The sequence below is a fragment of the Tamandua tetradactyla genome, chromosome 3, assembly GCF_023851605.1.
Source record: "Tamandua tetradactyla isolate mTamTet1 chromosome 3, mTamTet1.pri, whole genome shotgun sequence".
NCBI lineage: Eukaryota > Metazoa > Chordata > Mammalia > Pilosa > Myrmecophagidae > Tamandua > Tamandua tetradactyla.
In genome coordinates this window covers 11621231-11642860 of record NC_135329.1, presented here as the reverse complement: position 1 = coordinate 11642860, position 21630 = coordinate 11621231, and the positions used below count along the sequence as shown (strand labels likewise).

At 39.7% G+C, this 21630-nt stretch overlaps 2 protein-coding genes across 3 annotated transcripts in view; one reads left to right on the top strand and one right to left on the bottom strand.

The window, feature by feature from the left end:
* SLC4A1AP (solute carrier family 4 member 1 adaptor protein) overlaps nt 1–1605 on the bottom strand; it is a 36040-nt gene extending 34435 nt beyond the window's left edge. The window contains exons 1-2 of one of the 2 annotated variants that reach the window (XM_077152464.1): nt 600–1605; nt 89–284 (exon numbers count right to left, since the gene is read on the bottom strand). In XM_077152464.1, coding sequence (XP_077008579.1) covers nt 89–284; nt 600–1262 — 859 coding nt within the window. In that variant the 5' untranslated portion in view covers nt 1263–1605. The remainder of the gene's footprint in view (nt 1–88; nt 285–599) is intronic. The other variant, XM_077152465.1, reaches the window with a different exon arrangement.
* SUPT7L (SPT7 like, STAGA complex subunit gamma) overlaps nt 1230–21630 on the top strand; it is a 53899-nt gene continuing 33498 nt past the window's right edge. Inside the window, exon 1 of the mRNA XM_077152469.1 lies at nt 1230–1868. The gene's annotated coding sequence lies outside the window, so the exon portion shown is untranslated. The remainder of the gene's footprint in view (nt 1869–21630) is intronic.

The following is a 21630-nucleotide window of genomic DNA, read 5'->3' as shown; positions in this document are numbered from 1 at the left end:
AAGTCATGAAAAGCTGTATTATCAAAAACATTTAACACTGCTATGAACTCAAAATATTGACCTCTGGCAGCAATTTTTCATTTCTTACCCATTCCCCAGGAACAGCCCATCTCATCATCTTGACTACTAGTATTTCTCTTCTTTTCACTGTCATCCATTTCCTCTTCTTCATCTGAGTCTTCACCTAACATCTTCTTCTCCAACCTTATTTGTTGCTGCTTGCGCAGTTCCTTCAACTGTGTCACTGTTAACTCCGACTCCGCTTCTCTGTCTTCCTCTGGTCCCTGATGAAACAAGCAAAAGAATTCTTTTAGCCCTCAGCATTGAGGAAGTCACTTGCATATATAAAATATAGTGATCTTCTCAGAGGCCTGGAAATAAAGCTCCAGATTCCTCCACTTTTGAAACAGCTGACGAGAAAAATCTCCTTTCTCAGGGAAAGATAATGTAGTACAGTGATCCCGCTTGGTGCTTTTCCGAGATTTTTTTTTTTTGGTGCATGGTCCGGGAATCAAGCCCCGGCTTCCCGCATGGAAGGCGGGCATTCTAACCACTGAACCACCCATGCGCCCCCCTCCCCCCGAGATTTTTCTACTTACCTGCAGGATAAAGAGCCGGGTGCTGCCTCCAAAGCGAAGAACGTGCCCAACGTGGACCCGACAGTAAGTGTGGGGTGGGATACGGGTTTTGTTGAGAAAAGTGCCATGGGTGCTTCCCAGATCGTAGAGATAAAAGCCGGGCCCGTGGCCATCGCACTCTCCGTCGGCACCGGACACCCTGTGCTGCAGCACTGCATGGTACCGGGACACAGAAGGGTGCTCTAGGCACACGTCGCAGCTAGACAGCCGCCCAAAAAGGCAGCGACTCGTCCCTTTCAAGCTACGGGCACCTAGGATGGCGCCGCCCTTCAGGGTCTCTAGGCTGTAAGGGGCGGTGGCAGGGCCGCCCCACGGAGGCTCTCGGTAGGGGGGAGGCCGGGCCGGGCCGCCGGGGGAAGAAGCCACGGTGGGGGGACGTGGCTGCTCCTCTTGTGGGCGGCTCATCTCCCCGGTGTCAGGGCGGGCCGGCGGGACGTCGGGCTCCCGGGAATCGGGGTCCTGCAGCGACACGGGCCTTTCCTTCTTCGCCTCCTCAGGGTTTGGGGGACTGGTGGCCGGGGCCTTCCCCCGCCCCACCAGGGGCATCGGCAGGGCTGGCTTCTTGAAGTCGTCATCGGGTTCTTGCGAAGCCGACAGCTCAAACTGAGAAGGGAAATCCGCCATCCTGGATAGGGTCCAGTCTCGAAACCTGTACCTGGGAAACCTCACCCTTCGGTTGCTAGGTTCCTCTCCAGGGCTCCCTCTCCACGGTCCCTAGAAGCTTATCTGGGCAGCAGTAGAGGCGCTGCTCCTTCACGACCGAGAGCGTTGTGAAATAGTGCGGTAACATCCGGACGGGCAGAATAAAAGAAAAACAGCAAAAGGCAGCTAGGCTGCTGTGCAGAGCGGGGACGTTTTTAGAGGTTGCAGCAGGATTGTAATAACTTCCTGTGGCGTAGCAGGCCTGAGAAGAGGCTCTTCCGGAAGCCTTGGCCCACTACTCAACAAACCTGCCTTTCCGGTCTGACGCGACCCTCGCCGCCAGCCGATCGGAGTCGAAGAGCTCCCCTCCCCCACCCCAGCCCCCGGAGCGCGGCAGTGAACGGCGGCGCTCCTTCCCTCGGCCAGGTCCAGATCTCCTCGTCTCCCAGTTCTTCCGGGTATTGGGCCACCCTATGACTCTGGTTGGCTCCTGTTGCTCGGACCAGGAGACCCCCAGAGGGACTTGGGCATTCGCTCGGCTTGGTGCCTGCCTTTAGCCTGCTTCCGAGCTTCTCAGGGCGAAGTTGGGTAAGAGAGGGAAGTTTTCTATTCATTTTTCGTTCATTCATCCATTTCTTCATTCTTTTATTATTTCTGTAACTGATTACTGCGACAGTATAGTTAAGTGGATATAGAGTACGGGCTCTGGAGCCCGGCTGCCTTGATTTCCCCTTCCGTCACTTGTGACATTAGGCAAGTTACTCAGCTAACATATCTGAACAGTGAGTTAATAATAATATTTACCTTAGGATTGTTGGGTGAAATAAATTAATAAAGGGAAATTCTGGCACATCGTAAATAAAAGGAAATTCTGGCAAGTTGTAAGCACTAAAAAAAAAAAAATCCACAAATTTTTGTGTGCCAGACACTGTACTAAGATCATAACTGTGAGGGGTAGATGGGAGAATAAAATGGATTGAGATACGTTTGTTAAAATCCGGATATAAATCCTGTGCTGAAGATATATATAATGTTGTGAGAATATAATAAAGGGAGATGTACTGGAGAAGTGATGGAAGATGACTTAAACTGTACTTAAAAATGAATACAGGACTTCCAGGAAGTTGTCGTAATAGGACAGGCTGAGTTCACCCCTGTTCCAAGGAACCCTAGAGAAATGACAGAAAAACACTGGGACAGCAGTTCCAGGGTACAAATGACCTGAAAGGGTCTTCTACACTAGGCAGGGAGGTCTTGGATGAAAAAGCTGAGGAATTTAGATGCAGAGAACCTGTGAGTGGGCTAACCAGGGACAAAAGGCCACACCCAGGGATGTGCCTGCCACCAAAGCTAGCTTGGGATATCAGCCCACTCAGCTCCACAACCCAGAGCTCCCTTGGGGAAACTGAAAGCCCCTAAACATGCTTTCCTTGCTCATAGACACCATCCATCTAGTGCAAAGAGCCTAATGCACCACTCTCCAAACAGAGATGGGAACCCTCGGGAGTGCACAGACAGGGAGGCAGGGATGAGGAAGTATGCCAAGCTGTGTGCCTTGAACAAGCCACACCCATGTGCCCAAGTGCACCTGAACCCTGCAACCCAGCGTCCCAAGCGTCCTTGTGCCCCCACAATCTGCCCCCCACACATGTGCTTTTGTGTGCATCAGTACCCTGCCCCACACCCCTGCAAACCTGTGCCCTGGCCCCTGCACTCCATGTCCAAAGTATGCATCCATGACACCCCTCCACTGCACACATACCTCCCACACATGCTCTCTGATGTTCTTCTGTGCCTTGGCCCCTCCACTCCGCACATGCACCAGTCCCTGCTGCTACCCCTGCATGTGCACACCTGCACCCCACCTCGCCTGTCCTGTGCCCCGTCCCATGCCCATCCCACAAGTACAAGACCTTAGATGACTGAGGGAAATCAACTTCCAAAGTAACCATACCAAGATAATTGAATGCCTCAAAGACAACAGAAAATCACAAATTATATGAAGATACAGACAGATATAGCTTAATCTAATGACCAAAATAAAATACTGGAGGAGACACAGACTTTGGAACAACTAATCAAAGATACTTGTACAACTCTACTGAATAAATTCAGTGGGTTGGCTAGTGACGTAAAGGAGATCAAGAACACACTTGAAGAATGTAAAGAAGAATTTGAAAGAATGAGTAGAAAAGTACCAGATAAACAGAGATGAAATATACTCTAGGCCGAATAAAAACTATACTAGAGACACACAACAGCGGTTTGGAAGTGGCAGAAGGAAGAATAAGCAAACTAGAGAACAGGGCAGTTCATTTTGAACACACAAAAGAACAAATGGCAAAAAAATCATGGAAAATTTTGAACTGGATCTCAGGGAAATGATGGACAACACAAAGCACACAAATGTAAAAATCATCAATCTCCCAGAAAGAGAAGAATAAAGGGCTAGGTAAATTCGTTGAGGAGATAATGGGGAAAAACTTCCCAACTGTTACAAAAGACATAAATATGCAAATCAAAGAAGCCCAACGAACCCCAAATAGAATAAATTCAAATAGGCCTACTCCAAGACACATACTAATCAATCTGTCACATGTTGTGGAGAAGCAGAAAGTCCAGTAAGCAGTAAGAAAAAAGTGATCTACTACATACAAGGGAAACCATATAAAACTGAGTTCATCCTAGTCAGCAGGCACCATGGAGATGAAAAGGCAGTGATATCATATATTTAAAATCCTGGAAAAGAAATTTCCAACCGAGAATTCCATACCCAGCCAAATTGTCCTTCAAAAGTGAGGAAGAGAGTGTATGGGTGATCAGTGCCTGGATACATCCTAGAATATATTAAATAGGTAATCAAAAAGTATTGGTAAAGTACCTTGAGGGATGGGAGAAAAACATGGAACTATTAAACTTTACCACCAGGGAAACCCCTGATACTGTGTCAAACAAAAATGTCAGTAAGCCAAGCCCTTGATCTTGAGGCTTGCTCTTGTGAAGCTTATGTATGTAGCGGAGAAGCTTAGCCTACCTATAGGTGTGCCTAAGGATTACTTCTTAAGGGCCTCTTTTGTTGCTCAGATGTGGCCTCACTCTCTCTAAGCCTATCTCTGCAAGTTAAATCATGGCCCTCCCCCTTATGTGGGACATGATATCCAGGGTGAATGTGTCCCTGGTGACATGGAGATGACCCCCAGGGTGAGTCTGGCCCTGGTGGTGTGGGATCAACAATGTCGTCCTGACCAAAAGGGAGATAGAAGTGTAACAAGTAAAGTACCAGTGGCTGAGAGAGTTCAGATAGAGTCGAAAGGCTACTCTGGGGGGTCACCCTTCTGCAAGCTTCAGTTAGACATTACAGCCGATCATAACTTGCGAAACCCCAACCAAAACCATTCCAGCTAATCCTAAAGAACACCTAGGGCAATATGTAAGATTCTACAAATGCTCCATCCACTAGGGTAACTTTGAGAAACCTACAACCTCCAGATGTGTCCCTATACAAGATAAGTCCTGAAACCTAGAGGGGCCAGCCTCTCGCGAACATTAGCTAGATCCATCTCCCTACCCCATATTATTGACAGCCCCTTCCAACATGAAAAAGTTAGAATGAACATAGCCCAAGTACCCCTAAAGAGTGGGGGAATGATTGAAAGTGATGGTGGAGTTATACAGAGAAGGTAGGGTTTAAGAAATGAGTAGAGCAGCTAGAAGTAAAAACCTAAAATTGTGGAATTGTAACCCATACCAAACTTTGAAATCTGTTCTACAACTAGTTGTTATGCTGTGTTTTGAAATGTATTGCTTTTTTGTATAAATGTTACTTTTCATAAGAAAAAAGGAAAAAATTGATTTTGATTATTAAAAAAATATTTATTCTTTCTAGCCTCCAGTGTTCTGGAGCAGCTAGAAGGAAAAATCTGAGATGATGGTATGGTAACCCATGACAGACTCTGGGATCTGTCCTGTAACTACTTATTGAAGAGTACTTTGAAAACTACTGCTTTTTTCTTTCTTTGCTTTGTATATATATATATATAATAAAATAAAAAAGTTTTTTTAAAAAGCATATATATATATATTGTATATATGTTATATTGTGTATGTGTGTGTGTATATATATATGTTATATTATAGGTGCAAGGGATAGTTCAGTGGTAGAATGCCCGCCTTCTATATGGGAGACCCAGGTTCGATTCCTGGACCATGTACCCCCCTCCCAAAAAAAGTGAGAGAGGAGGGGGCAAGATTATGGCATAGTGAGGTATTGAATTTAGTTAATCCTCAGAGCTGCTAGTAAACAGCCAGAAACTGTATGGAACAATTGCTGAGAGGACATCAGTGACCAGATACACATTATATACCATTCTAGAATGGATGGAATGGCTGAGGTCCCACACAGAACTGTAAGTCTCTCAAGCCACCAAGGCCGGCACCACTCCCCCATGGGCACAGAAGGCTGGTTCCCTTAAGGGAAAGGAAACAGACTACTAGTAGCATGGACTCAGCTCAACCAAGCTCCAATTACTGAATTAATGAACAAAGTATGACTACTGAAAACAGTCCCCAAGACCAGATAAACTCGGAGTTAAGCACTAAAGGAACCAGGAGTTTTTGCTCTGGCAGAGAGGAGGTGGGGCTGATGGGGGAAAAAAAAAAGCAAAATACCAGAGAATTCTTAATTTAATTTGATTTTTTATTTTATTATTTTATTATTTTTTTATTTTTATTTTTTTTTTATTTAGGTCATCTTTATTTCAGCAGTGTTTTATAGTTTTCAGTATACAATTCTTTTATGCTCTTAAATTTATTCCTAGATACTTTATTCTTTTAGATGCTATTGTAAATGGAATTGTTTACTTAATTTCCCCTTTGGATTGTAATTGCTAATGTGCAGAAACACAGCTGAGTTCTTTCTTTGCATTGGTATTGTACTGTACTATTTTGCTGGATTTGTTTATTAGTTCTAGTAGTTTTCTTGTGGATTTCTTTGGATCATGTTGCCTGTTATTAGAGGTAGTTTTGTTTCCTCCTTTCCAATTTGGATGTATTTTATTTCGTTTTCTTGCCCAGTTGCCCTGGCGAGAACTTCTAGTACAATATTGAAAATAGCAGTAGTGAAAGCAGGCATCCTTGTCTCATTCCTGATCTTCGGGGAAATCTTTAAGTTTTTCACTGTTTCCTTCTGTAAACTGTGGGCTTTTCATAAATGGACTTTATCATGTTGAGAACATCCTCTTCTACAACTACTTTTATGATTTTTTTTATCAGAAAAGGGTGCTAGATTTGTCTAATTTTTCTGCATTCATTCAGATTATGTGGGTTTTTTTCCTTCATTTTATATACATAATGTATTATATTAATTTTTGCATGTTATATCATCCTTGCATTCTTGGGATGAATCCCAACTGTTCGTGTCATATATTTTTTTAACATGCCATTGGGTTTGGTTTGCTATTATTTCATTAGGGATTCTCTTATTCATAAGAGAACTTGGTCTGTAATTTTCTCTTCTTTTGATAACTTTACCAGGATTTCGTATCATAGTGATGCTGGCCTCATAGAACGAATTAGGAAATGTTCCCTTCTCTGGAATTCTTTGGTAGAGTTTAAAAATGATTGGTATTAATTCTTTAAAGGTTTTGTAGAATTTACAAGTGAACTCATGTAATCCTAGGCTTTTCTTTGATGCATAATTTTTATTTTTGACTCATTCTCTATAGTTTTGTTTGTGGATGTTTTCTGTTTTTTCTTGAGTCAGTTTGCATAATAATGTATTTCTTGCAGCTCTTTGATTTCTTGTAGATGATCTAGTTTGTTGGCATGAAATTGTACTTAACTTTCTCTTATTATCCTTTTTATTGTTTTAAGGTCAGGGGTGGTTTCCTCATTTTCCTTTCTGATTTTAGTTATTTGCTTCTTTTCTCTGTATCAATCTAACTAAAGTTTGTCCATTTCATTGAATTTTTAAGAGAACAAACTTTTTTATTCTCTCTATTGTTTTTCTGGTCTCTCATTTATCTGTGCCCTAATCTTAATTATTTTCTTTCAACTTCTAATTTTGGGTTTACTTTGTTCTTTTTTGTAGTTCCTCAAGAAGTAAAATTGGGTAATTAATTTGATACCTTCCGTCTTTTTGTTACCATAGACATTCATAGCTTAAATTTTCCCCTGAGCACTTCTTCTGTATACCATACATTTTCATATGTTGTATCATTGTGTTCATTTGTCTCTAAACATTTTCTAATTCCCCTTGTAATTTAAGCTTTAACCTCTTGGTTAAGATGTACTTTTAATTTACACAAATTTATAAATTTTCCCATTTTTTTCTGTTATTGATTTCTACCTTCATTCCGTTTTGGTCAGAAAAGTTACTTTTTATGCTTTCAATATTTTCAAATGTATTGGATTTCTGTTGTGCCCTAACAATGTTGGTTTCATAAAATGAATTAGGTGGCTTTCCCTCCTCTTCAATTTATTTGAAGTTTGAGCAGGATTGGTACTAATTCTTCCTGAAATGTTTGGTAGAATTCACATGTGAAGCCATCTGGTCCTGGACTTTTCTTTTTGGGGAGTTTCTTAATGACTGATTCAATTTCTTTACTTGTGATTGGTTTTCTGTAGTTGTTTATTTCTTCTGATTGTTCATGCCTTTCTAGGAAGTTGTCCATTTCATCTATATTGTTGAATTTATTAGCATAAAGTTGTTCATAGTATCCTGTCATTACTTTCTTTGTTTCTGTGGGGTTAGTGGTTATGTCTCCTCTTCCATTTCTGATCTTATTTATTTGCATCCTCTCTCTTCTTCTTTTTGTCAATCTTGCTAAGGGTCCATTAATCTTATTGATTTTCTCATAGAACCAGCTTCTGGTTTTACTGATTTTCTCAATTGTTTTCATGTTCTCAATTTCATTTATTTCTGCTCAAATCTTTGTTATTTCTTTCATTTTGCTTGCTTTGGGGTTAGTTTGCTGTTCTTTCTCTAGTTCTTCCAAGTGGACAGTTAATTCCTCGATTTTTGCCCTTTCTTCTTTTTTGATATAGGCATTTAGGGCAATAAATTTCCCTCTTAGCACTGCCTCTGCTGTGTTCTATAAGTTTTGATATGTTGTGTTTTCATTTTCATATTCCTCGAGATATTTACTGATTTCTCTTGTAATTTCTTCCTTGACCCACTGGTTGTTTAAGAGTGTGTTGTTGAGCCTCCATATATTTGTGAATTTTCTGGCACTCTGTCTATTATGGATTTCCAGCCTCATTCCTTTATGATCTGAGAAAGTGTTGTGTATGATTTCAATCTTTTTAAATTTATTGAGACTTGCTTTGTGACCCAGCATATGGTCTATCCTTGAGAATGATCCATGAGCACTTGAGAAAAAGGTGTATCCTGCTCCTTCAAGTCTGTTTCCTGTTTAGCTGTTCACTGGGCTCTCAAGTCTGGAGAGATCAAGTGATCGAGAACACGGATGGGATGTCAGCAGTCAACCTGGTCTGTGGCCTCTGGATGTCCCCTTGTCCCCAGATGGGTGCTCAGGAATGAAGGCCTCATACAATTTCTCTAGAAGCTCGTTGGTCGAGATTCCAGCATCCATACCTCCCTGGACAGTGACCGTGAAGTAGCATAACGCCCAGATTATCAGCCACCACATTTTGGGTAATGCAGTTACTAGTCTGTTCTTAAAATGGGAGGCAAGCTAACGTAGCAAAACACCCCACTGCGCACGTGTATGTTATAGCGATCAGAATTCGTTCTAATGGACTCCAATCTTTGGGGGCTATTGTTGCCAATCCGGCTGCAAACAGCAGGGCGAGGCAACCAATTGGCAACACTAGCCAGCAATTCACGTGGCACCAGCAGGGGTGTTACGCACAGGGTTGAGTTCTTAGGTTTTGGTCGTGCGCAGGGTAGCCTTCTCCGGGTGGGCTACAGCGGGACTCGCCGGTTGATCAGCAGGCTTCAGCGAGGCATTAGCAGTGAGGCAGGTTCCCTCGTGGTGTCCTCTTTTACTTTTCCTTTCTTCTTGCCGGCCTTCATATCGGCGTTCCTCACGGTGCGCCTCGTGTTCTGGTCCCTGTTTGGGCGCCAAATGACCTGTCCTGCAGGCCTATTGAACCAGGACCCAGCAGCAGAGTGAACGAAGGGGAGGAAGTCAGCCAGCGGGCACCGTCACCATCCAGACGCCGCCACGACCGTTATCCAGCGCTGCTTGCGGATCCGGACCCCGGGCCGTGTCGTCCGGCCTCCGCTGCTCCGCTGAGTAACAGGGACGCGGGCAGTCACGCTGCAAGCCCGCTACGTCATCGCGCAGACCTAATTTGATTTTTTTAATTGATAAGCCAAAACAACATACAAACATGAACATTATTTACATGCAAACATTCCATACATGGTATACAATCAATGGCTCACAGTATCATCATATAGTAGTATATTTATCACCATGATCATTTTTTAGAATATTTGCATCACTCCAGAAAAAGAAATAAAAAGAAAAAAGAAAAAACTCATACATACCATACCCCTTACACCTCCTCTCATTGACTACTAGTATTTCCATATACCCAATATATTTTGATCTTTCTCCCCCCGTTTTTTTTTTCTGTACCCCTTACCACTCCCTTTCGTTGATCACTAGTATTTAAATCTACTCAATTTATTTTAACATTTGTTCCCCCTATTATTTATTTAAACCAGAGAGTTTTTTGAGTTGGATAGCTCAAAATACTGGAAAAGGGCTGGACCCAAAGGAAAGGGGGCATATAGAGCCCAGGGACACATAGAGCCAGGTATCAATTCAAGCTCTTGATTGACAAACTCAAGCTCTTGATTAAGCAGTGGTCTCGTGATTGAGACCACAACCCAGAGCAGTGGTCGGGCTCTGAAAAGGCATTTTTTTTGTTTGTTTTTGTTCTTAATACCTCATTAGATAGAACTGCAAGCATTTTAAGGATCCAGCACTGCCCCCAGGTAAGGGTAGAATTGAGACATGTCTGAGAGAGAAAGTAACTAGTCAGGTGAAAGGGGTTATTCCCTAAAGTGCATATCTTCTCCAAGAAAAGGGGACTAAGGCCCAGCTCAAGTGAAGGCCCTCTTTCAGAGAATTCAGGGCACAGGGACTAGAAAACAGAAGCAATCAAAGCCCATCTACTACCTCAACATCTTTCTCAACCACACTACTGGCAGGGAGAGTATGGTAGTTAGGTTCAGGCGTCAACTAGGTGAAGGTGCTTATATATATTCTTTTTTTTTTTTTTTACATGGGCAGGCACCGGGAATCAAACCCGGGTCCTCTGGCATGGCAGGCAAGCATTCTTGCCTGCTGAGCCACCGTGGCCTGCCCTAGATATATTGTTGTAGACATGAACCGATGGCATGTGAACCTCATCTGTTGCTGATTACACCTGCAGGCAGTTAGGAGGTGTGCCTGCTGCAATGAATGATGTTTGATTTAATTGGCTGGTGCTTAAATGAAAGAGGTCAATGTAGCACGGCCCAAGCAGCTCAGCACACTTCCTCTCAGCACTTGCGGCTCAGCCCAGGCCTTTGGAGTTGCAGAAAGGAATCACCCTGGGGAAAGCTGTTGGAACCCAGAGTCCTGGAGAGAAGGCCAGTAGAGATCACCCTGTGCTTTCCTGTGTAAGAAAGAACCTCATTTGAAAGTTAGCTGCCTTTCCTCTGAAGAACTAACAAAATAAATCCACTTTTATTAAAAGCCAATCCATCTTTGAGCATCTTCTCATGTGCCTTTTGGCCATTTGTATTTCCTCTTCTGAGAAGTGTCTGTTCATGTCTTTTGCCCATTTTGTAATTGAGTTGTCTGTCTTTTTGTTGTTGAGTTGAACAGTCTCTTTATGTATTCTGGATACTAGACCTATATCTGATATATCATTTCCGAATATTGTCTCCCATTGTGTAGCCTGTCTTTTTACTTTCTTGACAAAGTTCTTTGATGCACTAAAGTGTTTGGTTTTGAGGAGTTCCCATTTATCTGTTTCTTTCTTCAATGCTTGTGCTTTGGGTGTAAGGTCTAGGAAACCGCCTCCTATTATGAGATTTATATTTCTCTGCATTTTCTTCTAGCTAAAGTTTAGTCTTTGATCCATTTTGAGTTAATTTTTGTATAGGGTGTGAGATATGGATCTTCTTTCATTCTTTTGCATGTGGATATCCAGTTCTCCAAGCGCCGTTTATTGAAGAGACTGTTCTGTCCCAGGTGAGTTGGCTTGACTGCCTTATCAATGATCAATTGTCTATAGATAAGGGGTCTGTATCTGAATACTCTATTCAGTTCCATTGGTCAGTATATCTGTATTTATGCCAGTACTATGCTGTTTTGACCACTGTACCTTCATGATATGCCTTAAAGTCAGGTAGTGTGAGACCTCTAACTTCAGTTTTCTTTCTCAGGATATTTTTAGTTATTCAGGGCACCCTGCCCTTCCAGATAAATTTGGTTATTGGTTTTTCTGTTTCTGAAAAATAAGCTTTGGGATTTCAATTGGTATTTCATTGAATCTATAAATCAATTTAGGTAGAATTGACATCTTAACTATATTTAGTCTTCCAATCCATGAACACGGTATGCCCTTCCATTTATTTAGGTCTTCTGTGATTTCCTTTAGCAATTTCTTATAGTTTTCTTTGTATAGGTCTTTTGTATCCTTAGTTAAATTTATTCCTAAATATTTTATTCTTTTGGTTGCAATTGTAAATGGATTTTTTTTCTTGATTTCCTCCTCAGCTTCCTCATTACTAATGTATAGAAATACTGCAGATTTTTGAGTGTTGATCTTGTAACCTGCCACTTTGCTGTATTCATTTATTAGCTCTAGTAGTTTTGCTGTGGATTTTTTTGGGGTTTTTGACATATAGTATTATATAATCTGCAAACAGAGAGTTTTACTTCTTCCTTTCCAATTTGGATACCTTGTGTTTCTTTTTCTTGTTTAATTGCTCTGGCTAGAACTTCCAACACAATGTTGAATAACAGTGGTGGTAGTGGACATCCTTGTCTCATTCCTGATCTTAGGGGAAAAGCTTTCAGTCTTTCCCCATTGAGGATGATGTTAGCTGGGGATTTTTTATATATTCCCTTTATCACATTGAGGAAGTTCCCTTCTATTCCTGTCTTTTGAAGTGTTTGCAACAAGAAAAGATGTTGAATTTTGTCAAGTGTCTTTTCTGCATCAATCAAGGTAATCATATGGTTTTTCTGCTTTGATTTATTGATATGGTGTATTACATTATTTGATTTTCCTATGTTGAACCATCCTTGTATATCTGGGATGAATCCTACCTTGTCATGGTATATAATTATTCTAATGTGCTGCTGGATTTGATTTGCAAGAATTTTTGTTGAGGATTTTTGCATCTATATTCATTAGAGAGATTGGTCTGTAATGTTCTTTTCTGGCAATAGTCTGGCTTTGGTATGAGGGTGATCTTGGCTTCATAGAATGAGTTAGGTAGCCTTCCCTCCTCTTCAGTTTTTTTGAGGAGTTTGAGCAGGATTGGTACTAATTCTTTCTTGAATGTTTGGTAGAATTCATGTGTGAACCCATCTGGTCCTGGACTTTTCTTTTGGGGGAGCTTCTTAATGACTGATTCAGTTTCTTTACTTGAGATTGGTTTGTTGAGGTCGTCTGTTTCTTCTCGAGTCAGTGTGGGTTGTTTATGCCTTTCTAAGAAGTTGTCCATTTCATCTACGTTGTCTAGTTTATTAGCATAATGTTGTTCATAGTATCCTCTCATTACGTCCTTTATTTCTGTGTGGTCAGTGGTTATGTCTCCTCTTCCATTTCTGATTTTATTTATTTGCATCCTCTCTGTTCTTCTTTTTGTCAGCCTTGCTAAGGGTTGATCAGTCTTACTGATATTCTCACAGGACTAGCTTCTGATTTTGTCAATTTTCTTGATTGTTTTCATGTTCTCAATTTCATTTATTTCTACTCTAATCTTGTTATTTCTTTCCTTTTGCTTGCTTTGGGGTTAGTTTTCTGTTCTTTCTCTAGTTCTTCCAAGTGAACAGTTAATTCCTCCATTTTTGCTCTTTCTTTTTTTTTGATATAGGTGTTTAGGGCAGTAAATTTCCCACTTAGCACTACCTTTGCTCCATCCCATAAATTTTGATATGTTGTGTTTTCATTTTCATTTGTCTCGAGATATTTGCTGTTTTCTCTTGTAATTTCTTCCTTGACCCACTGGTTATTTAAGAGTAACAAATAAATTCATATATTTGTGAATTTTCCGGCCCTCTGCCTATTATTGATTTCCAACTTCATTCCTTTATGATCTGAGAAAGTGTTTTGTATGATTTCAATCGTCCTAAATTTATTGAGACTTGCTTTGTGACCTAGCATAGGATGTGTCCTTGAGAATGATCCATGAGCACTTGTGAAAAAGATGTATCCTGCTGTTGTGGAGTGTAATGTTCTATAAATGTCTGTTAAGTCTAGTTTATTTATTATATTATTCAGATTCTCTGTTTCTTTATTGATCCTCTGTCTAGATGTTCTGTCCATTGATGAGAGTAGGGAATTGAAGTCCCCAACTACTATGTAGATGTGTCTATTTCTCTTTTCAGTGTTTTCAGTGTTTGCCTCATATACCTTTGAGCACTCTGGCTCCGTGCATAAATATTTATGATTGGTATGTCCTCGTGTTGAATTGTTCCTTTTATTAATACAAAGTGTCCTTCATTGTCTGTTTTAATTGTTTTACATTTGAATTCTAATTTGTTGGATATTAGTATAGCTACTCCTGCTCTTTTCTGATTGCTATTTGCATGAAATATCTTTTCCCAACCTTGCACTTTCAATCTGTGTTTATTCTTGGGTCTAAAATGCATCTCCTGTAGACACAGTATAGAATGGTCCTGTTTTTTTAATCCATTCTGCCAGTCTATGTCTTTTGATTGGGGAGTTTAATTCATTAACATTTAATGTTATCACCATAATGGCAGTACTTTCTTCTTCGATTTTGCCTTTTGGATTTTATATATTATATCTAATTTTTCTTCTTTTTACCTTTACTTATAGTCTTCATTTCTACTCTCTTCTCCACACCTCTCTCTCCTGTCTTTTCCTATCTGTCTCTAGTGTTCCCTTTAGTATTGCTGGCAGTGCCGGTCTCTTGGTCATAAATTCTCTCAGTGATTTGTTACCTGAAAATGTTTTAATTTCCCCCTCATTTTTGAAAGACAATTTTGCTGGATATGGAATTCTTGGTTGGCAGTTTTCTCTTTTAGTATCTTAAATATATCATACCACTGTCTTCTTGCCTCCATGTTTTCTGCTGAGAAATCTATGCATAGTCTTATTGGGCTTCCTTGTATGTGATAGATTGCTTTTGTCTTGCTGCTTTCAAAGTTTCTTTTTCTCTTTGACATCTGACATTCTGACTAGAAAAGTCTTAGAGTACATCTGTTTGGATCTATTCTATTTGGGGTACCCTGTGCTTCTTGGATCTGTGATTTTAAGTCTTTCATAAGAGTTGGGAAATTTTCAGTGATTTCCTCCATTAGTTTTTCTCCTACTTTTCCCTCCTCTTCTCCTTCTGGGACACCCACAACATATATATTCTTGCGCTTCATGTTGTCATTCAGTTTCCTGAGTCCCTGCTCATATTTTTCTATTCTTTACCCTGTATTTTTTTTTGCTTGTTGGATTTCAGATGTCCCATCCTCCAGTTCACTAATCCCATCTTCTGCCTCTTGAAATCTAACATTGTAGGTTTCCACTGTTTTTTTCATCTCTTCTGCTGTGCCTTTCCTTCCCATAAGTTCTGTGATTTGTTTTTTCAGCATTTCAGTTTCTTCTTTTTGTTCATTCCTTACGTTCTTTGCATCCTCCCTCAATTCATTGATTTGATTTTTTTCATACATCCCTTGCTTCCTTTAATCTTTTTAATTTTTTTCATCACATAGTTGTATATTCATCTTCATGATCATTTCTGAGAACATTTGCATCAGTTCACAAAAGGAAATAAAAAGAAAACAAAAGAATTCATACATATCATACCTCTTACCCCTCCCCTTCATTGATCAGTAGCATTTCAATCTACTAAATTTGTTTTAACATTTGTTCCCCCTATTATTTATTTATTTTTAATCCATAGGTTTTACTCATGTGTCCATAAGGTAGACAAAAGAAGCATCAGACACAAGGTTTTCACAATCACACAGTCACAGTCACATTGCGGAAGCTGTATCATTATACAATCATCTTCAAGAAACATGGCTACTGGAACACAGCTCTACACTTTCAGTAGCCATTGATTTGATTTTTGATGAGGTTTTCCTTGTCTGTTCGAACATCATGAATTAATTGTTTCAATTCCTGTATCTCATTTGAATTGTTGGTTTGTTCTTTTGACTGGGCCATAACTTCAATTTTCCTAGTATGATTCGTTATTTTTTTGCTGGTGTCCAGACCTTTAATTTCCTTAATTAATTTATTCTGGAGATTGTTTTCACTTTTTTTACCTAGGATTTTCTTTTTTTTTTTTTTTTAACTTCTTTTATTAATTAAAAAATTAACAAACAAGACGTTAAGATATCATTCCATTCTACATATACAATCAGTAATTCTTAATATCATCACATAGTTGCTTATTCATCATTTCTTAGAACATTTGCATCGATTTAGAAAAAGAAATAAAAAGACAACAGAAAAAGAAATAAAATGATAGCAGAGAAAAAAAAAGATTATACATACCATACCCCTTACCCCTTGCTTTCATTTACCACTAGCATTTCAAACTAAATTTATTTTAACATTTGTTCCCCCTATTATTTATTTTTATTCCATATGTTCTACTCTTCTGTTGATATAGTAGCTAAAAGGAGCATCAGACACAAGGTTTTCACATTCACACAGTCTCATTGTGAAAGCTATATCATTGTTCAATTGTCATCAAGAAACATGGCTACTGGAACACAGCTGTACATTTTCAGGCAGTTCCCTCCAGCCTCTCCGCTACATCTTGAACAACAAGGTGATATGTACTTAATACATAAGAATAACCTCCAGGATAACCTCTCAACTCGGTTTGGAATCTCTCAGCCATTGACACTTAAGTCTCATTTCACTCTTCCCCCTTTGGTCAAGAAGTTTCTCTCAGTCCCTTGATGTTAATTCTCATCTCATTCTAGGGTTTTTCTCAGTCCCTTGATGCTGAGTCTCAGCTCATTCCAGGATCTTTGTCCCACATTGCCAGTAAGGTCCACACCCCTGGGAGTCCTGTCCCACACAGAGAGGGGGAGGGTGGTGAGACTGCTCATCATATTGGCTGGAGAGAGAGGCCACATCTGAGCAACAAAAGAGGCTCTCTTGGGGGTGACTCTTAGGCCTAAATTTTAAGTAGACTTGACCTATCCTTTGTGAGGTTAAGTTTCATGTGAACAAACCCCAAGACTGGGGGCTCAGCCTATAGCTTTGGTTGTCCACACTGCTTATGAGAATATCAAGAATTCAACTTGGGGATGTTGAATTTCTCCCCACTCTCACCATTCCCCGAAGGGGGCTTGCAAATACTTTTCCAGTCACTGATCAAATCATTCTGGGATTCATCGGGGGATCACTCTGGACAAACCAACAAAATCTCATGTGCTACCTGAGATTCCAAGTACTTATGACATTCAGTCAAACTATCTACATGAGTTATATTAGGAAATGCTCTAGTCAAAATCTTAATTTTGTAACAAACATTTTTTGCTTTAGTCTCACACATAAGGTGACATTTTAAAGTATTAATTATCATCTATTTTCAGCACCCTGCAGTAATGATATTCCTTTGTTCTTCCTCATGCAAAAACATTTTTAAAATTTGTACATTGTACATTTCACTATTATTATACACTCTAGGCATTCCTAGATTATACCATCTCGATCTTTACCATCTTTCTTTCTGATTTCATTTATGTCTCCATCCCTCCTCCCTCTGTCATTCTCACATGCAGCTTCATTCAGTGTTTTAACATAATTACATTACAGTTAGGTAGTATTGTGCTGTCCATTTCTGAGTTTTTGTATCCAGTCCTGTTGCACAGTCTGTATCCCTTCAGCTCCAATAACCCACTATCTTACCTTATTTCTATCTCCTGATGGTCTCTGTTACCAACGACATATTCCAAGTTTATTCACTAATGTCGGTTCATATCAGTGAGACCAAACAGTATTTGTCCTTTAGTTTTTGGCTAGTCTCACTCAGCATAATGTTCTCACCTAGGATTTTCTTGCTGGATGACTTTGTTGTCTATCTGTTCTCTGACATTTAGTTCAGCTTATGCTAGTCCTCTAGCTTAGGTTTTGTATAACAGATCAGAATATTTCAGTTCTTGTTTCTTGCCCTGCCTGTATTGTGCCTTTTTTTTTTCTCATTAGGAGGGTCTACTTAGGTATTATAGACCCCAGTCACATTTTCCCAGACCAAACTGGCCACCTCTCAGGAGGAAAGAGTCACCTGGGTCAGTTTTACCTGAGGATGAGACCCAGCAGATTGAAAGAGTTTCCTATGAAACCTCTGGACTCTGTGTTTTTTCCTGTCTTTCCCAGTATGTGGTGCTTGTCTGCCTGCGGGTCCCACTAGCATAAAGTGATGCCATGCCTTTAACTTCAGCAGACTCTCCCTGCTGGGGGCATGGTTGAGACAGAGGAGAGGTTGTGTGCTGGCTTTAATCACTTCAATTTTCCAGACCCTGGTTTCTCAATTCCTTGAGGGAGGGATTCCACCTGAGTTGGGTGGGCCCTACCCCTCTCCTGGGGAAGGCACAGCCTCTAGACAAGCTCTCAGACAAGCTTAATTTCGCCCTTGCCTGGGGCAGTTGGAGCCTGAGAAGCTCTGCAGCTGCATCCAAGAAGCAGTCAAGCCGTAGAAACAGCCACAAAAAAGAAAAGAAAAAGAAATCCATTTCAGAGCAGGGCCCCCATTCCTAAGGTTTGCCAATCAAGAGCTTAAGTTGGTACTTGGTCTGTGTATCTCCAGGTCCTATGTTCCCCCTTCTTTCCTTCAGGGCCCAGACCCTTTCCAGTATTTTGTGCTGTCCAATGAAAAAAAAAAAAAAACGTCTGTTTTGTTTTGTTTTTTTTTCTTTTTCCATTAGCCCTGCCCCCTCTGGGCCCGTGCAAGAAACAGCAACCTCAGCTTTTACTGAGGTTCAGCTGAACTGGGGGCCTATTTTTAGTAGTCAGAATTTGTTAATTCATTCCGCAGTTGATGTTTGGTTGAGCTCAGCCCCTGCTGCTAGTAAAGTCTCTTTCCTTTCCCCTCTGGGAAGCAGTCTGTTGGGGAGGGGCACCCACCTCCGCCATTTGGGAAACTCATGGTTCTGGGTGGGTCCGCAGTTGTTCTGTACTGTTCCTGGCTATTGACTAGCTGCTCTGGAGGACGAACTAAAAGAAGCCACCATCTTGATCTCTGTCCGTTAGTTTTTAATCTTTGAAGCATACACTCTTTAGTTGCTGTGAACAGTATAGCTGTCTTAGTTATCCCACCAATGCCAGGACAAAATTGCTTTTCCTATACTTATTTTCTTTTCAAAAACACCCTCAAAGTAAGAGCAATACTCCGGCATTTTGTTAATGTTTTTTGAAATTGAGCTATTTAAAACTATTATTTCTAGTAATGTTCAAAGAATGACAGATAATCTGGATAGGTGATGCTTTTTTTTTGTATTTTCTCCTAGGAAAACTTTAAAAAAGGCAAATCTTCCAATAAGAGTTACAAATAAATGTCAAGAGAGTATTTCCAATATTAGTATAATAATGTATGTCTTGAGTTTAATTGGGCAAATATTTAAATATTTATCAGTTTCTTCTAAGTGGTTTTTAAGCTCTGCAATATATATATCAACTTAAACCTAGGTATGACATGTCTAAGTACTTGTGTAAAGAAAGAATATTCTTCAATTTTTGTGTGTCTTTTGCATGTTTGTGCAAAAACACTTTTATGCAAATGAATCAAAGTCCATTTATTGACTGAAAAAAAAAAAGCCCAGAGTCAAATGGCTTCACGGGGGAATTTTATCAGACATTCCAAAAAGAATTTACACCAATCCTATTCCAACTCTTCCCAAAAAATGAAGAAGAAGAAACACTACCTAACTCATTTAAAGAAGCTGACATCACTCTAATACTAAAATGAGGTAAAGATGCTGTAAGAAAGGAAAACTACAGGCCAATCTCCCTAATGAATATAGAAGCAAAAATTCTCATCAGAATACTAGCAAATTGAATCCAATGACACATTAAATAATTAATACACCACAACTGTGTGGTAGTTAGGTTTAGCATCACCTTGGCCAGGTGAAGGTACCTGGTTCTATTGCTGTGGACATGAGCCAATGGCATGTGAACCTCACCTGTTGCTGATTACATCTGCAGTCGGCTAGGAGGTGTGCCTGCTGCAGTGAATGATGTTTGATTTAATTGGCTGGAAGCTTAAATGAGAGAGCTCAACGTAGCACAGCCCAAGCAGCTCAGCATACCTCATCTCAGCACTCGCAGTTCAGCCCAGGCCTTTGAAGATGCAGAAAGGAATCACCCAGGGAAAGTTGTTGGAACCCAGAGGCCTGGAGAGAAGGCTAGCAGAGATCACCCTATGCATTCCCACGTAAGAAAGAACCTCAGTTGAAAGTTAGCTGCCTTTCCTCTGAAGAACTACACATTTTTAATAAAATAAAACCCCTTTTATTAAAAGCCAATCCATCTCTTGTGTGTTACATTTTGGCAGCTAGCAAAGTAGAAGAACAACCAAGTGGGGTTTATACCAGGAATGCTAGGATTATTCAACACAAGAAAATCAGTCATTGTAATGCAACACAAGAAATCGAAAGGGGAAAATCACATGATCATCTCAATTGATGCTGAAAAAGCATTCAACAAAATTTAACATCCTTTTTTGATGAAAACACTTCAAAAGGTTGAACTCAAAGGAAACTTCATTAATATGATAAAGGGCATATATGAAAAACCCATAGCTAGCATCATACTCAATAGTGAGAGATTGAAAGCCTTACCCCTAAGGTCCGATGCCCTCTAAAATCAGAATGAGACAAGGATGCCCATGTCACTAATGTTATTCAACATTGTACTAGAAGTTCTAGGTAGAGCAATCAGAAAGGACAAAGAAATAGAAAGCTTCCAAATCAGAAAGGAAGAAGTAAAACTCAGTATTTGCAGATGACATGATACTTGGGAAAATCCTGAGAAATATACAACAAAGTTTCTTTTTTTTTTTTTATTAATTAAAAAAAGAATTAACAAAACAATTAGAAATCATTCCAATCTACATGTACAATCAGTAATTCTTAATAACATCACATAGTTGCATATTCATCATTTCTTAGTACATTTGCATCGATTTAGAAAAAGAAATAAAAAGACAACAGAATAAGAATTAAAACAATAATAGAAAGAAAAAAAAACAAAAAAAACAAACACAAAAAACCTATACCTCACATGCAGCTTCATTCAGTGTTTTAACATAATTGCATTACAATTGGGTAGTATTGTGCTGTCCATTTCTGAGTTTTTATATCCAGTCCCGTTGTACAGTCTGTATCCCTTCAGCTCCAATTATCCCTTCTCTTTTTTTTTTTTTTTTTAATTAACGGAAAAAAAGAAATTAACCCAACATTTAGAGATCATACCATTCTACACGTGCAATCATTAATTCTTAACATCATCACATAGATGCATGATCATCATTTCTTAGTACATTTGCATTGGTTTAGAAGAACTAGCAACATAACCGAAAAAGATATAGAATGTTAATATAGAGAAAAAAATAAAAGTAATAATAGTAAAATCAAAACAAAACAAAACAAAACAAAACAAAAACCTATAGCTCAGATGCAGCTTCATTCAGTGTTTTAACATGATTACTTTACAATTAGGTATTATTGTGCTGTCCATTTTTGAGTTTTTGTATCTAGTCCTGTTGCACAGTCTGTATCCCTTCAGCTTCAATTACCCATTGTCTTACCCTGTTTCTAACTCCTGCTGAACTCACAACAAAGTTTCTTGAGCCCGTAAATTCAGCGGAGTGTCAGGGTATAAGATTAATGTACAAAATCTGTTATGTTTGTATATACAAGTAATGACCTAACTGAGGAGACAATTAAGGGGGGGAAATCTATTCAAAATAGCTTACTAAAAGAATCAAGAATTTAGGAATAAACTTATCCAGGATGTATAGGACCTGTACACAGAAAACTACATAACATGCTAAAAGAAATTAAGGAAGCTTTAAATAGGTGGAAAGACATTCTGTGCTCATAGATAGTAAGATTGAATGTAGTTAAGATGTCAGTTCTACACAAGTTGATCTACCGAGTCAAGGCAATACCAA